We start from the raw sequence: 17,083 nt of genomic DNA on the forward strand, positions 1-17,083 counted from the left end.
TATTACAATTTGTGTATTATTCTTCCCACTTAATTACACTGTTATACTGCTGTCCTAAGTATTCTGAATCAATATTTTTCTCTTAGTTCTAAGAAAATTGATCATAATGGCTCAGTTGACTGAAGTGTTACGGAAATAAAACCTGGCCTTCTATATACAGACATATATATAAAAAATACATTTACATATATATAAAATACAGAGGATGAACTCTAAACAGAGATGGACAACAATCTTACCCCAGGTTATTTTAAAACTCTGTGCATGAATTTTTCCTTTCACTGTGGGTTTTGAAGGTACTCCAGGCTTGTCTGGACAAGTAACGTATTCTACCATCTCACTTGGACTGCTTTTCCCTTCTGAGTTATAGGCAATGACCTGTAAATATAGAAAACATATTATAAGCAGAAAAAATGCACTGGCTAGAGGTATGCTATTCATTGTTAATAGTAATGTGAAATTAATTTATATGTATGCTTAGATAGATTGCTACATAATAAATTATCACAAGAACTAAAGCTACTATACATGTTCATTTTACATTTTCCTTAGTCACACAGTTAATAGAGTCATTATATTGAAATTAAAAATTCCCGAAAATTGCCAGGAAAACCAAAAAATATTACAAAAACCTCCTAATAATTATGAAGTTGAAAATAATAATAATAATTTAAAAAATTATTTCACAAATCAAATTACCTTCTACATCCCCCTATTTCAAACACTGGAGTATAAAGTCAGGCTTCTACTTAGGAGACCTAAGAGTTGCCAGACAGTAAAAGGTAATCAGGACATGCAAATCTTAGTGACATTAATGGAATCTGTGGGTGCTCAATATAGCACAAGCCACTTTGACTCAGATGAAGGTTCTGAAAACTTGTTTTTTAAAACCATCTAAGATACTCAGAAACTAGACAAGTCTAAGAACTATTTTTTTTTAAATTGAAGTTGCACCATTTATTGATAATGAAATATGCACATGAGCAAAAGACTTTATAAAAGCAACGAAACAAAAGATGATGAAAAAGACATACAGCAAAGAGGCCACTTTTAAACTTTTACTGAAGGAACTTCAAAGTATTAAAATTTTAATTGCAATTCCTTTCCCAGCGAGGTCAAAATATTTTCTTGTAATTAAGTAAAGAGCAAAAAAAGTGATACCTCACTAATGCTAAGAAAACCCGAATACTGGGATTAGTAAGTAGCGCTCTCATGTTACTACAGCACCTTCTTTTAAGGAAATAAATTTTAAAAAGAGTTTATATGGTTAAGTTCTATTAACAGCAAAGATAATATAAACTCTTTAGTCCCCAGGAAAATTATGGCAAAGGTTGTCTTGAAAGGACAATGAAAGTCAGTGAAAATCAAGGTCCTAAGAAGGACAAGAAGGTGATTAGATTTAGCAAGGGTAAATCATGTTCGACCAACCTGACTGCCTTCTATGATGAAACAACTTGCACAATAGATGAGGGGAAAGCTGTGGATATCGTCTACCCTGATTTTAGTTTGACATGGTCTCCCACAACATTCATGTAGACAAGCTGTTAAGATACAGATAGGACAAGTAGACCACAAGATGGATGTGGAAAACCAAACAGAATGCCAGGCTCAAAGGGTAGTGGTTAATCGTTCAAAGGCAAACTGGCAGGTGCTCATCAATGGATTTCCTCAGCAATCCGTACAACATTAGATACTATTCAATATCTTTAAAATTGATCTGGATGACAGGAGTGAATGCACTCTCCTCAGGTTTGCATGTGACATGGAACTAGGAGCAGAGAGAGATATGATGGAAGAGCCATCATACAGACAGATTTTGACAGGCTGGAGGATTGCACCAACAAGAACCGTGGAAGTTTTGACAAAGGTAAACGTAGTCTTGCACCTGGGATGGAATAATCCCAGCAGCCATACAATCTGGGGTCTGACTAGCTAGCCAGCTTTTCTTTTTTCAGCTGTGCTGAGAAGGACCTTGAGATCCTGGTGGACAGCAAGCCAAATGAATCAGCAAAACATCCTGACAGTACCAAAGGCAAATTGTTTCATGGGCGGCATCAACAAGAATTTAGCTAGCAGAACAAGGCACACGATTAGCACTTTGTAGGCCATGCCTGGAATACTGGGTCCAGTTTTGGTCCTGCCTCTTCAAGAGAGACACTGGGAAACTGAAGAGAGTCCAGAAGAGGACCAGCATGATGGTTGGAGAACATGACACAGGAAAAAAGGTTGAAGAACTTGGGTTTATTCCATGAAAAAAGAAGTTTCACTGGGGGGATCTAATGACAGCCTTTCCATACCTAAAAGGTAGTCACAGAAGAGACAGAGATACTGTCTTCACAAGCATCTGTGATGACAGGACAAGAGACAGTGGTCACAAAGTGTGTTAGGGAAAATTCTAACTGGATATAAAAAAAGAAATTAATCATGCTCAGAACAGGCTGCCCAGAGAAGTGGTTGAATCTCCCTTGCTGGAAATACTGAAGTCTCAGCTCAGCAGGTCTAGGGTTGAACAGTCTAATCAGAGGCTCTACTTTCTACACAAGTTTGACCCAGATGATTCCTAGAAATCCCTTCCAACCTAGGCTTTTCTGTGATTCTAGAAAACCATGTTGCTGCTATTCTTTACTTTCTAACTGTGCCTGTGGTTCGTTTACTAAATACTCCCATTTGTTCCTAGCAAAACACTAAACCTAAAAGAAGGGGGTTTGGCTTTTATGTTTGTTTTAAAAATGAGCAGAATTAATAAGATATAGTAATGTTAGTACAGATGGGGAGAAGGAAATGTAACCTAACACATCTCTCAGGCACTAAGCCCCCGATAAAGTTTACAAGATTAAGTATCATCTGCTTGTCTTTGTGCCCTTACAAATGAAGTTAAACAGGCACGCTCAGCATTTACATATTATAATAATTACATAGTATAAACAGGCCAGGCTGAAAGGGACCTGAAAGATCATCTGGTCCAACCTTTCAAGGAAAAGTGAGCCTAGATGAGATTATCTAGGCTCCTGTCCAGCCATGTCTTTAAAGCAACCACCACGACCCTGAGGAGGTTGTTCCAGTGACTGATTGTTCTCATGTGAAAAAAATTACTTCTTATACCAAGATGAAACCTCTTCCTGTGCAACTTCCATCTATTGGCCCTTGTCCTCTCCATGTGGCTTCTTGTGAAGAGAGATGCACCCTCCCCTCTGTAAGCTCTTAAGTACTGGAAAACTGTAATGAGGTCACCCTAAGCCTTTTCTTCTTCAGGGAGAAAAGATCCTATTCTTTTAGTCTTTTCTTATAAAGCGGGTTCTCCAGCCATTTAATCATCTTTGTGGCCCTTCTCTGGATCCTCTCCAGTCTGTCTGTGTCTTTTTTGAATTGTGGGGATCAGAACTGGACACAGTATTCCAGGTGTGGCCTGACAAGAGCTGAATACAGTGGGATGATCCCATCTCTTATCTGTGCTAATAATGCCCTTGCAGATTTAGACCAAGATCCAATTTGCCCTTGTTGCTGCAATGTTGCACTACTCAAGAGTCAAGTTTGTCCACCAGGACCCCTCAGTCCCTTTCAGCATGGATGCTCCTAACCTATACTGGCTCCTTGGTTATTTTGACCCAGGTGAAGAACCTTGCACTTGTCTTTGTTAAACTTCACACTGTTCTTGCTAGTCCACTCTTCTAGCCTGTCCAGGTCTTTCTGTAAGGTGGCTCACTCTTCTGATGTGCCCACCTCACCACTCAGTTTGGTGTCACCAGCAAACTTGGTGAGGGTGCTTTCAATTCCATCATCTAGATCATTTGCGAAGAGGAACAGTGTGGGGCCCCACATCGATCTCTAGGGGATCCCACTTCTGTCAGCCAGAGTAAAAACCATTGCTCACCACCCTATTGAGTGCGGCCTGTTGTCCAGTTTTCTACTCATCTCATGGTCCACCGATCCACTTTGTATCTTGCCAGTTTGTCCAGAAGGCTGTGGGGAACTGTGTCAAATGCTTTGCTGAAGCTGAGGTAAACAACATCCACTGCTCTTCCCAGGCCAACTGAAAGTGTTACGTTGTTGTAGAAGGTGGTCAGGTTAATCAGGCATGATTTGCCTTTGGTAAATCCATGTTTGCTTTTCCCAATCACCTATTTCTTGCAGCTTGTAACAGTTTCCGGGAGGACTTTATCCATTGCTTTCCTGGGGACTGAAGTAAGACTAATAGACCTGTATTTTCCTGGGTCCTCTTCTGGGCCCTTGTTGTAGATGGGCATGACACTTGCCCTCTTCCAGTTGTCAGGGATATCCTCTAATCTCCATCACTTTTCAAATATTTTAGATAGTGGCCTTGCAACAATGTCAGCCACTTTTCTCAACATCCTGGAGTGAATTCTGTCCTGGTCCACTGATGTTGGTTGAGCCCTGGCATGAGGCCACAGTTCAGCCCTTCCTTCACCACTGGTGTGTTGACACATGCCTTGTCATACCTACTCGATCCTGTGATTTGGGGTCCAGCTATGCCAGTAAAGACAGAGGCAAAGTAGGTATTAAGAACCTCTGCCTTACCAGCATGATTAGTAACTTTCCTCCCTGCCCTGTTTAGTAATGGGCCTATGTATGTCTTCTCCGTGCTTCTGCTTACTGCTCAAGTATCTGAAGAACCCTTTCTTGTTGTTCTTAACATGTGTGTCCAACTGCAGTTCCAGTTGATCCTCAGCCTTTCTGACCACATCTCTGCACGTCCTAGCAAGATTCTCGGAGTCCTGATGGCTCTTTGCTGACCTTTCCATAGCCAGCATGCTGCTTTTTTGCTTTCAACAAGACCAAAAACCCCATTGTTAAGCCAGTCTTCATCCTGAGCTGACAAGTTCAGCCCTCAAGACTTAACTAGAATGGGCTCAGCACCATGGTAATATGAACATTTTACTAACTTGGGCTTAGTGCTATGCTAGCACTGACAACTTTTTTTTTTAATCAAAGTTGCTCCTTATCCTAACATTTTCAGATGTGTTTAGAGACTATCAAAGAATGAGATAACTGCACTAAGTAATATTACCTGTGTATATGCAACACAGAAACCAAGTAAGTGACCCCAACGGTTAAGAACATTGACGTATGACGTGGAATTTCAAGATACCTGCAAATGTGTTATGCTCTGGCAGACAGAAGTTGTTCTTTCTTCTGCAGAGATTATTAATGAGGCAGGTGTTCAGTCCATAGTTTTAAGAGATCGAAATTTTAAGAAACTGGCATCAAATTTGTTTCTCCTTAAAAAAAGGTCCTCCCCACTCGAGTCAAACTTGAGCTACTGTGTTGCAAAAAAAAAAAAAAAAAAAAACCCAAAACAAAACCCAAAACAAAAAAACCAAATACATGAAAAAATCTTACCCTAAATTTATATTTTGTACTACGCCTCAAATTCTTCACTGTGCAGGTAAGATCGTCACCATCATATTTGGGCTTGAAACCATATCCCTGCAGAATTAAATAGCATTACTTGAAGAACTGTACTTGCAGACCAGATCATGTCACATACTTCATAAAAATAAATTACTGTTTCAGATCGTAACTGTTATGCTCCTCTGACAAAGTAATAAGTGTAACTTCATCGTGTCAATGTAAGTTGTTTTTTTTTTTTGCGAGAAGCTAATTAATTAACCATTCTCTAATCAGAATAGGAGAAAAGAAAAGAAAAACATATACAGTGTCAACAGAAATTATACCTAACGTTTTCAAAGGGCAGAACAGGACTGATTTTAAAACAAAGGTACTTATGCTGAAATGCATCTAGGGGGACCACACTTCATGATGCAATTACTTTGATCCAGCTCTTATAAGGCTTAACTTCCACACATAAATACACAAAGTTAGAAGTAATTTGAAAGTCTTTGCAGGATTGGGGCTTAATAATACTAATCATGATTACTATCACAATAAAAAGGAGAAAGCTATGTGGCTTGGTCACAGCAAAGATAAATCATTAGCTTAGTTTCAGAAGATACTATTCCTTGTAAAATATTCTATCAAAAGCAATCAGTTACACTTAATACAATAATGCATCGAACACACAAATTGTAGTCTCTTTTCTTATTGAGAATAAGTATTCTAAACTTACTGAGTTCTCATCCTCCATCTCTAATATATACGAGATTCCTTCATCTGATGGTGTTCCTGAGGGTTTTGTCCACTGTAGGGATAACCAAGTAACTCCAGCATTAATCAGCAAAGGACTTGCTGGTGTGGTTGGGGCAGTGCCTGAGGTATGATACAGGACTTCTTCACTAAAACCACTGTTTAAAACAGACAGTATGTAAACTAACTAGACACAATAATGAATACCTAGAAAAACACAATTCTTACTGAACACAGCTATGACAGTTTCTTGGACCTGTGTGCAACTGGAAATTGCAAGCTGCTACATGCAGATGACTCAACTTGCCCACGAGTCTGTCAGTAACAAAACATTTGAACAAGATTAATGTGTTCTTAATTGTAAGATTCTTTGTATGACCTAATTACAATGTTTCATTAACAAAAAAGTGTGGCTTTTTCATATTAAGTCATTATCCTAAAACAACAGAGCTCTATATGCAACAATGGACTAATACCATAGTGTCCTGCCTATTCAAAAAGGAAACATGAAGAAATAAAAGCATATATAGGAAGATCTCAAAAAAATTTTTGCTTTCCAGACATCAATTATGCGCTTCAAGTATGCTGTGAAGTACTAGTTTCTCTAGCGATTCAGAAAATAATAGAATAGCAGCCTCAATCAATGTTAAGTTACTTTAAGGGCTCCCAATATGAAAGTCTCATAGCAGAATAAATGGAGTACACACCAGTGACCCTCCTAAGACAAGCCTTAACCTTGTCTGATGATGCTTAGATACACCTTGAAGTGAAAATTCAAGTAAGTTACATAAAAAGACCTATTGTGAAACAGAAGGCTGCAAAAGTCAGTAAAAGGGTGCTGTGCTTGCAGAGATGGTCTGACAGGTACTCAGCTAGACTCTAAAAACCTTGCCTGTTCTTAGCTGGTATTTATTTAGAGATTTGCTGCTTCTACAGCAGAAGAAACACTTACAAGGCTTATGAGCTAGTATAGTTTTTTTTTAACTGTATGAAACTAACAGCAAAGATCTAATTTTAATCTAAAAGCTAGGCACTACATAAGTAAGCATCATGAAGCCCTGAAAACAAAATTCTCTGTACAGCTTAAACAGCAGTACCAGTTAAAATCTCATGTGGGAACCTGATTTTCCCCCAAAATCTCAATATAAAGATACCTTGAATTCATTTTCTCTCTTATCCAATCGGCATTATAACAACAAGTTATATACATATATATATATACATACATATATATATACAAGTTGTAAATTTTGGTCTGCTCTGAAGTCTTGACATTAAAAAAAAACAAGTTAAACTCAATATAAAGATACCTTGAATTCATTTTCTCTCTTATCCAATCGGCATTATAACAACAAGTTATATACATATATATATATACATACATATATATATACAAGTTGTAAATTTTGGTCTGCTCTGAAGTCTTGACATTAAAAAAAAAAAAGTTAAAAAAAAAAAGTCTTACAGACAACACCTTATCAAGAGTGTCGATTGTGCCCAAAGCAGGCATACGGTCTGCACAGACAATGCAAACTGTGAAACAGATTGTAAAACAAGAAGTGAAAAATTGCAAAACAAGAGAAAACTTCTTAAACTTGGGGGGGAATAGTAATTTTTTGTAGTCGCAAAAATTCACAAGCAGGAAAATCTCTGAAATTAAGATGATGTGATACATACAATATGTCTATTAAAAAAAAATTCCAGCATTACACAGGTAGGCTAGACGAAGCATGAAAAGAGACTAGACAAATACAAAACCTATCCATGCTGACAACGAACTATTGAGTTAGTCACCCTGCAAGCAGATACAAGGTAAAAAACCCCACACTTTAAGGTCTTATCTCTTTACTTGATTGAACCACTCCAAAATACATTGAAATCAACTAAAAGAGTTCCAGTGATACCCATGTTTGAATGACTCTTACTAATTCACTTAGAAGTACAATAATTCTATGTATCCTCTAAAAAGATTTTGTTTTTCCAGTGTTCTCTAGCCACTGTTCATATGCAGTTAGAATTAAATTTAAAAATATGAGTAACTCAAATATAAAATATCTGCTCTTGTTGGTACAATTATACAGACAGAATTCTGTCTCCAGATGGCTAAGGTTCTCGGCGTTATTCATATGGGATAATCAGGCACTCTGCCCTAATTAATATTATTTCAAGGGACTTTTTGATTAAATAATACCATGAAGACAATAAAGTGCATCTTTATAAAGTTCTGAAATATTGATTTAAAAATCTGATTGGCGTGATTAGTTTAAGAAGCATATTTAACTGATCAGTGTCTTCCACCAGCTTATGCTGCAGGAATCTGCAATATGTGCAAGTATTTCTAAACAGTAGGTTTACAATCACACATAAAAAAGGAACAGTAAGAGAGCTTGAGGACCAGACCCAGCTTAACTGCTAGCTCACTCTCTATCTTTATCTTTTTAAACAGCTCCAACTAAATCTCATCAAGACAAAGTCCAGGAGCAACTCAGAGAACAATTCATTTCAGAAACATCATTCAGAAGGCAGTAACATAATAAAGATTGTGTCAGAGCACACTGAAGGTCATTCCAGCCCACTGTAGCGTCCTCAGTAGCCCAAAGCAGATCTCTACAGGAAGATTATACGCAATGGATTCCCTGAATAGTCTCCAAAGCCTCCCAACATACATCTAAGATCTCCCAAGTCAGCTGTAGTTTTCACATACTTAATAGTCTGCAGATTTCTTCTGTCCAGTGTGAATTACATGTCTGGCTCTATTGTTTATGCTGTCCTTCAACACTGACCAAGCCAGCACTGTTCCCCCAAGCACCTCCTTGTGCCAGCTGAAGGACACACAACACACCACCTCTATTTCATGCTATAAAAGCATCACTCTGGTGAGCTGCAGCACAACACTCAGTATTTCAAACACTGAATTAAAAGAACGAAAGCAAGATAGCAATTTTAGGCTTGGGGCTAGATATGCCCTGTTTTTACGCCACATAGGATCTCAAGTGCTACTAGGTAGTAGCACTACAACCAGTACTAGTAGCGTAGACTCTAGCAGGGGTTCTGACAGACTTACTTTCTGCTCCAGCAGGGTTACTGACACCTTGTTATACTGTCATCACTAAAACTCTAAATTTAAGAAGAGCTGGTAAGACCTAGAAAATTGCTACACCAGCTTCAGGAATGATCTTAGATCTAGCACCCTGTCAAACCTTCTGGGAACCAAAAGCAGCAGCGGGCATGGTAGGAGGTACCCTCTGGTCAGCACAAACACTGCAGTATTTAAACTATTCCCTCTGGCTGAGTCACTTATCTTTTAGCATGATCCCTAGAATTTTGGCAGAGGTGTTTATTACATCAGGCACAAAAGCCACAATTGCACTGAATATGTGAGTCTCTACAATGTAGTGCTTAGCTAAAAAATTCTACTACAAGTACATGCAATAGGAAGCATGCCCAAGGTAGCAACTTCAGTTGCCTAAGTGTACAAAGTCTACAAAGGCTGGAGACAAAAATCAGCACAGCGTGAGTTGATTTCAGTGTGAGAGCAGCCAGCTTGTCTTGTGCCATGCTCATGCTCCCTGTTCTAGGGGCATCGTATACAAGTGTCTGAGCAGGCTGTTCAGGAAATGAAGCTAAGCCTGGCAGAAGCAGCTGTACCATCTGTTTCTGAGGGGCTGAGATTTGTAGCATTTATATGGTTAAGTATGCACATAATGCAGTGGTTGTAGTGTGTGGACAAAAAGCTTTCTGCTGGCAATCACAGAACAACTGAGGTTGGAAAGGATCTAGGGAGGTCATCTTGTGCCACCCCCCCGCTCAAGCAGGGTCAGGCGGTTCACAGTACACAGGTAATCTGCAAACTGAACAATCCAATCACATACTGTGAATGATCATTGTAGGTCCCTTCCAGCTGAGCCATTCTATTTTCTATTTCATCCCAGCTGGACAAGACTTCTTTAAATGACATTGTATGTTTTTCCTGAACAAGCACACGCATGCATGCATACAATTTCATATTTATGTATATAACAGTAATACTTACCTCATTCCCACGTCATTTTTGGCTGCTAGCCTAAAGGTGTATCCCATTGCCGGTGATAGTTTAGTAATCCTGTACTGCTTCTGTTGGCCATAATAACACTGGCAAAACTCTCCATTTCCTTTTCCCTAAAAAGGAATAAGCTGATTACGTTTTTCACCCTATTATATATGCATCCATCAGTTAAAGTAACACACAAATGTGAAGCAAATTCATTTTATGAAATGAAACACAAGTCAAGAATCTCCCATATAGTGAGGCAGTAGTACATGAAACTTCATATGTATAGTGAATTATTAACTTTTTTCCCTTCCTTCCCATTTCCCAGCTCCACAAGATTGGAAGGAAAAATCCATGAATATTTTGCAGCTCTGTCATCTCAGGACAGCTGTCCAGGTAGGGACTGGAAGATGCTTGCAAGGGCATAGTAGATCCACCCCCTTCGTTAAAAAGACAGTCTGTTACAGGAAAATGATCCTTCAGTGTCAGCTCTTGAAAGAAGTATTAGACTACAAGTAAAAAAGTCATTACTAAGAGCAGTAGAATCATGTAATTAAGATTCTATCATTTTATATTACCCAAGAAAAGATTTGGGCAATAACCGTATTTTCGTAACTGCTTCAGGCATTACATATTTGTCACATGCTTCTAGACAAAAGTCATCATTTTCACACAACTTGATGTGCACAGTCACATACCACTACTTCAAAAAGAATTACAAAATTAAAAGTAAAATATAATAACTTCCTTACTTCATCCCATTCTAAAAGGTAACTGTGGATTTTAGAACCATTATCACAAGATGCCTGCAACAGGAGAAGAGGAGAATTAAAACTCTTAACTGGATGCAAGACCATTTAAGGAAAAAATGCTTGTATAGGTCAAATCATGAAAAGAGCAGTGGACAGCAAATGATGCTCCCCCTTTTACGACCGTTTCACTTGCCAAGACAGTCCTAGTGTCCATCCAATGAACACTTCTATGATGTTTATGGTTCTATCTCTTAATTTAGACCTTGAGAAAGTATTCTGGCAGCAGTGTAAAATATTACAGTTTTTTTCTGAGCAGCTAGATTGCAGGTCTGCTAAAATCTCAGTCCTTCCGTATTCTCTTAATTTTCTTAGCACAAACAAGCCTATGTTCAATAGCAGAGAAAGGAACTGGTTCCGCAGTACAGTAGGAGACTGGAGCTGAAACCCTGTCTCTCATTCGGACACAGTAACTTTATCTATGAAAGCTCCTTGCTTTTCTGGGAATCCCTCTTTTTACTGAAGTCCACATTTAACCCAGTACACGTATTTCCAGTTACAGAACTGTGACTGAAATTGGTGTATCACAAAAATGATCCATTTTAATGAACTGGCATTTTGTTGACAAATCTGAAACAATTCTGAAGAGTTTAAAGTATTTATTTAGAAGGTTTTTAAAGAATTCTTACCTTCCACTGCAGAGTAAGAGAATTTTTGGTCCGATTAGTTATCCTGGGCAGATTTGGAGTATCAGGTTCACAACTTGTTGTGGTAAAATTCTCTGATTCTGAAGGGCTCCCCTTTACGCAGTTGCATTCTACCTGGACTCTGAAGTGGAAAAGAGCCAATAACATTTTGCTTCAAAATCTGTATATACAGCTTCCAAAGAAAATCGAGTATTCAGAATTAAGTTACTGCCTTGCTATCTCATTATTAAAATACTGATGTTATAAATACATAACTGGTCAATAGAGGTAATGCAAAAATAGAAGTGTCCTTTACTTCGGATGTACATCGTTACCACCAGTCAGCTTTAGCCTCACAATTACAATTGAAATCTATCTGTCATTTGGTTGGGAAATAATGGTAACATCTTGCAGGCTCACTACCTGCTGCAGACTTATTAATTGATACTATGAATAATTCTTCTTCTGCAAGTGCTTTTGTCAGATGAGCACAATGAAGCTGTTGATATATTTTCATAGTATCCTTCACGCTCCAAGACTCTGCTGGGTCTGTTCACTCTGTCCTTTCATTTAGGAAGGTTATGAATTAACTCTCCCTGTACTTCACAAGAATGCACTCTTGCTTCTGTCTCAAAGAGAAATGGTTTGTTCTTCTAATAGCTTTTCTCCAAAATTAAATACAGGATTATTATCTGGCCTTACCCTGTGCTCTAACCCCTCACCCCCTCAGCTGTGTCTGTAGTTATGCCTTATCTCCTCCTTGGGTGAACCTGCACATTACTTTCTTCTGATTCACTTGTTCCTTTGAAAGGATAAACAACCCCCCCAAAAAAACCCCTTTCAACTAATCACTGGTGTAAGACCTGTGTTCCGTGCTTATGAAGATGCAAGAGTCCTTACATATTCTTGTTTCATGAACAGCAAGTCATGGGAAATTTGACTTTGTAGATTTCAACAGGGAAAGGGAGACATTTGAACATTGCTGCACACAAAGTTGTCTGTGCTTGTACACACTTGCAAATATGTAATTTGTCAGTTACTTTAATACTTGTCTTTCTGGTCTTTACTGATTTTGGGCAGTTCACACTGGCAGAGTTCTGTTTAACTCCTAGTTCAGGAAGAGCTTAGATATCTACACCATCTATTTCCACGCATTCTCCAGAATTAACTAATTAGCAATGACCAGAATTAACTAAGAAAGAATCTGATTGTAGCCTGATAAAAAAAGGACTTAAATTGGAAAAAAAAATTTCTAGGCTCTTCTTTATGGTCCATGTATTTTCAACTTAAACATTGTTGCATAATGTGCATAAACACTACTAAAACCAGGAACAAAACTGCAGGGAAAATATTTGCATATGAAGAGCTTTCAATGCATCACTCACCCTTCTCCTGAACCTGTGCTGCAGGCCATATAGTAGCTCAAATGACGTGAGGCGTGTGATACAGAACAGACCAACCCTCTTTTGCTTCTGGTTTGGCAACCAGGACAATACTCTGCAAAACTAGGAGGTACAGACCCCCTCACCCGAGGAGCAGGAAAGTAGCTCTCCCATTTGAGCAAATGCTAATCAAAAAAACTTACACAACAGGTATCTTTCTCCTCCCTGCTGCTGATGTTCTAAGGCTCATGTGGAAAGAGGCACAACGTTTCTGGATCCTTACTTAAGACACAGTTCTGTTCCCTGGGCTTCCTACCAGTTGCCCCTAAATTGATTCCCTGCTCAGTACACAGGAGTCCCGGGGTTCTCCACATAGTCAAGAGAGGCAAATCCCTCACACGCTGGTCATTCAGTCACTTCTCAAGTTGAACTCTCCGCCTGCAATTATTTCTCAAAAAGGCAGTACTTTTAAGGTGGTCTTGGCCATGTTATGCATTTATAAACGGCTGTATTCATACGGTTTTTTAAACCAAGAAATAATACAACCCTCTAGTATGTTAAAAAGGAAGGAAGAACACCCAACTACATTTTTCCAGTCCTATGCTTTTCTTCAGTAGGACATAGCGAAGCAGCAAATTCTGCTAGAAGAGTAGAATTACACTGAACTAGGGGCATATTTACCAACACATACTGCGTCAGATTCACTGGTCTGCTGGAGCAAAGCAAAAGCAGCATAACCTGACCTTCAGGTGGCCAGCAGTGAGCACATGCCTGTACAGGGTACCTACTTCTGCTGCCTCTGGGACACAGAAAAAGCAAGCAGCATCTGTGCCTGGCTCAAAGGACAGGAAAATGTTACAGTTCTGGCATGACATGAGAAGTAAAGAGTGTGGATGTTGGATGAGGGTGCAACAATTTTCTGTTTTCCAAAATGGACTAAGTGGTCAGCTAAGCCAAAAATGTTGATTTGTGACTCAAAAGGAGAGAAAGATGATCAGATCCAATGGAAATTTTAAAACATGTCCACTGAATTTAATGAATAAAGATACTCACTTTGCATGGTAATCAGTTGCTGGCCTGAGATCATTTACAGTAACTTTATTTTCTTCTCCACTGGAAAGAGATATGATTTGGTTTAAGAGACTGTTTCAGAATCCCATAAATTTATAAAAAGATACACATCATCTAATCTAACCCATCCACCTAACACTCCTCCTAAGAAATCTATTTGCTAATGGTTTCTGTTGCTCAATATAGTAAAATGAAAAGGCATTTACCTTTGAATTTTAGGGGCTTCTCACACTTCATTCTTGTTGTTTTACCCTAGTGGTTTTGGTGTTTATTTTGTCATTGTTCTGTTTGTTTGGGGTTTTTTTTTAAGAATAATTATTTCCTTCTTAGCTTATTATGTCCAGCTGCCTGTGTACGCATGTATTTTATTACTCAAAACACATCGAAGTACTGGGGCCTGTAGAAGCTCAGTTCAGCCTTGCAAAAATGATTACCTAAAACCGTAAATGACTGCATATACCTACTTGTCAGAGCCCAGTAAACAGAAAAGGCACCTCAGTAACATCTATTTGCTTTTACTGACATCAGCTTTCTTACCAAAGTTCGTATCTTTTTCTCTAAGCTTCTAGACAGGTATATCCAACTTGCAACTCACGTACTGCTTCTAAGAAGTCCAAATAGGACTAAGATAAACTAGATAAATACAAAGATTTATAAATACTAGAGAGCTCTACACCCTTAATGGTAAATTTTCTGTTATATTTCTCCAAGCTGCAAAAGACCAATTGAAAACCATTGTATTAGGAATGACACAAATTAAGAGGTTTGTTTTGCTGCTGCTGGGGTTGTGTTCTTTCTGAATCTACTTACTTTATTTCGTATCTTAAGACTGTATCAAGAGAATTTTCAGGGAAAGGAGGGATAACCTTACTGGGAGCAAAAGCATGTGCTTAAGTAAATAACTGCAAACACAATTTGTATTTCCTACTATTTGTATATCTCGTTAATTGAGAACCCATAGTTTCTAGTGCAGCTGGTTCAACTACAGTTAAATGATATTAAAACATGCTTCCAGCAGCTAAGAACAAAGTCTTTAAATTCTAATCAATTGCAGAGACTTCAGTAATACACCAGAACCAATTCTACTGAAAAAAGTAGTTTGTTTCAATAGAGAAGTTGCACAAAACTCCTAATTACTTAAATCTCTGGACAACAGACAGATTTTTAATGAGGTTTGAAGCCACACAATTCAATGCAATGACAATTAAATAAAAATGATGAACACTCACATGTATACAGTTTTGTACTTTCCATCTTTTCCTGTATTTGAAATCATCACTTCATAAGTATAAACATCTGGTATGTCCATCTTGTCAGCATCTTCTCTGGTATCACTGGATGGAGGGGACCACGTAAGCAGTGCTGTTCTTGCCTTAATATCTGATACCTATAGAAATACAACTTTGTGAATTCTGCCATTTAAATGCTGTTGTTTATAAATGCTCATTTGCCACACAGGACCAAATAAAAGAGAAGAAAATCATACAGCATCATCATATCAGAATACTTATACTTATCTAATAGCTACAAATTAGTTTTTATAGATGAAAGCAAGCTGGAAACCTAAGAAATGTCATGAGAAAACTGCAACCCTAGGGCCCAGGGCTGAGTGTAAACAAACTTCTAAGTAATAAATGCCACCTAGTGGGCTACATAAAAACGACTATATCACTTATGAAGCACAAGACATGGCAAGCATATATTATGAATCAATAGATTAGAGCCTGTTTGGTTAACTACCCCAGAAAATTGGTTTTGACCAGGATATTAACAGGGATACAACTACCTGAGGCTCTAATCTAGTACACTGTTAGCAAACAGCATATTATAACACATAACATACACTGAGCTCAGGTGCTTGCGATGAAGGCACGCTCACAAGGTCCTTGTAGGTGTACATATATATATATATACACATACAAATATATGTGGACATCCTGAAGAATTCCTGTGGTGGTGCTTGTCTGCAAAGTCCACCCTTTGCAGAAAGACCTGGGATAACAACAGTTGGTGTGACAGAAATATGAGCATAAACAGTGCGTGTGAATTCAACATCTCCACTGTCTGAGAAGCATTTGCCCCAACAGATTCATGGTGCTAAAGGTGGTGACTCCTGTGTGGCTTACATGGTAAATGAGAATCACAAAGAGACTTCTAAAACAAAGAAGGAATCAGCTTCAGAAGTATAAAAGCACATGAAAATTCATGCCATGGATAGCAGACTCTGGAGTGGAACTCAGCAATGATCCCAGGCCTGACAGTGAAAGAAACTGCCCTGCCACCACTGCTGCCTTCAACCAGGCCTGACGGACACCCTCAGTAGCCACACCCCAGCTGGTGTGACAGCAGTTTGGGGTGCAGCAGGCAGAGACCCACAGATCAGGTGGGCACGTGTGATCTGGTGGAGAGTTTTCTCAATGGCCTGTGGATTAGCAGATTGTAGGAAACAATAGATTTTTAGGGAATAACACAGTTACATGCAAAGCTAAAGCACCCACGTCTCCCAAATGAGATGTGCAGTTAAGGACACCCACAATCCCAGAACAGTGGGTGCTGCTTGAAACCCACTCATGCTGCAAGGGGCTGGGGATGCCTTTTTTTTTTTTTTTTGGTAACAATGAAGGTGGTGAACCACTGGCACAGGTTGCCCAGAGAGGTGGTAGATGCCCCATCCCTGGAAACATTCAAGGTCAGGCTGGACAAGGCTCTGAGCAAGATGTCCCTTCTCACTGCAGGGGTGTTGGACTAGATGACCTTTAAATGTCCCTTCCGACCCAAAGCATTCTATGATATTTCTGTAGTGAGTGCCTGGCTGCGTGTATGTGATTCCTAACTTTTAGGATCCGTTATAGAAGGAAGTCTAGGTATTGGAGGGTGTTTATTAATATTGCACATGTCTGCTATTGTGGTTTATACATTATATCTGCCTACTATTTCCAGTCACCTCATAAGAGAATTGAAAACACAATTCATTATATGAAATTACTAGTTTTATAATTGTTAAGGGTCGAGGGACTGAGGTAACAATAACTCTAATAACTCCTCGAATCCTTAACGATTCCT

The 17,083-nt window shown here is 38.8% G+C and overlaps 1 protein-coding gene across 1 annotated transcript in view; it reads right to left on the reverse strand.

Annotated features, from left to right (window-relative positions):
- FNDC3A (fibronectin type III domain containing 3A) overlaps window positions 1-15,407 on the reverse strand; it is a gene marked incomplete at its 5' end in the record, with an annotated part of 30,074 nt that extends 14,667 nt beyond the window's left edge. The window contains 8 exons of the mRNA XM_010131538.1: window positions 240-378; window positions 5,359-5,445; window positions 6,086-6,260; window positions 10,136-10,260; window positions 10,885-10,938; window positions 11,571-11,709; window positions 14,003-14,062; window positions 15,250-15,407. Coding sequence (XP_010129840.1) covers window positions 240-378; window positions 5,359-5,445; window positions 6,086-6,260; window positions 10,136-10,260; window positions 10,885-10,938; window positions 11,571-11,709; window positions 14,003-14,062; window positions 15,250-15,407 — 937 coding nt within the window. The remainder of the gene's footprint in view (window positions 1-239; window positions 379-5,358; window positions 5,446-6,085; window positions 6,261-10,135; window positions 10,261-10,884; window positions 10,939-11,570; window positions 11,710-14,002; window positions 14,063-15,249) is intronic.
- Between the last annotated feature and the right edge of the window lie 1,676 nt (window positions 15,408-17,083).

This window comes from Buceros rhinoceros, unplaced genomic scaffold (genome assembly GCF_000710305.1).
Source record: "Buceros rhinoceros silvestris isolate BGI_N320 unplaced genomic scaffold, ASM71030v1 scaffold14172, whole genome shotgun sequence".
Lineage (NCBI taxonomy): Eukaryota > Metazoa > Chordata > Aves > Bucerotiformes > Bucerotidae > Buceros > Buceros rhinoceros.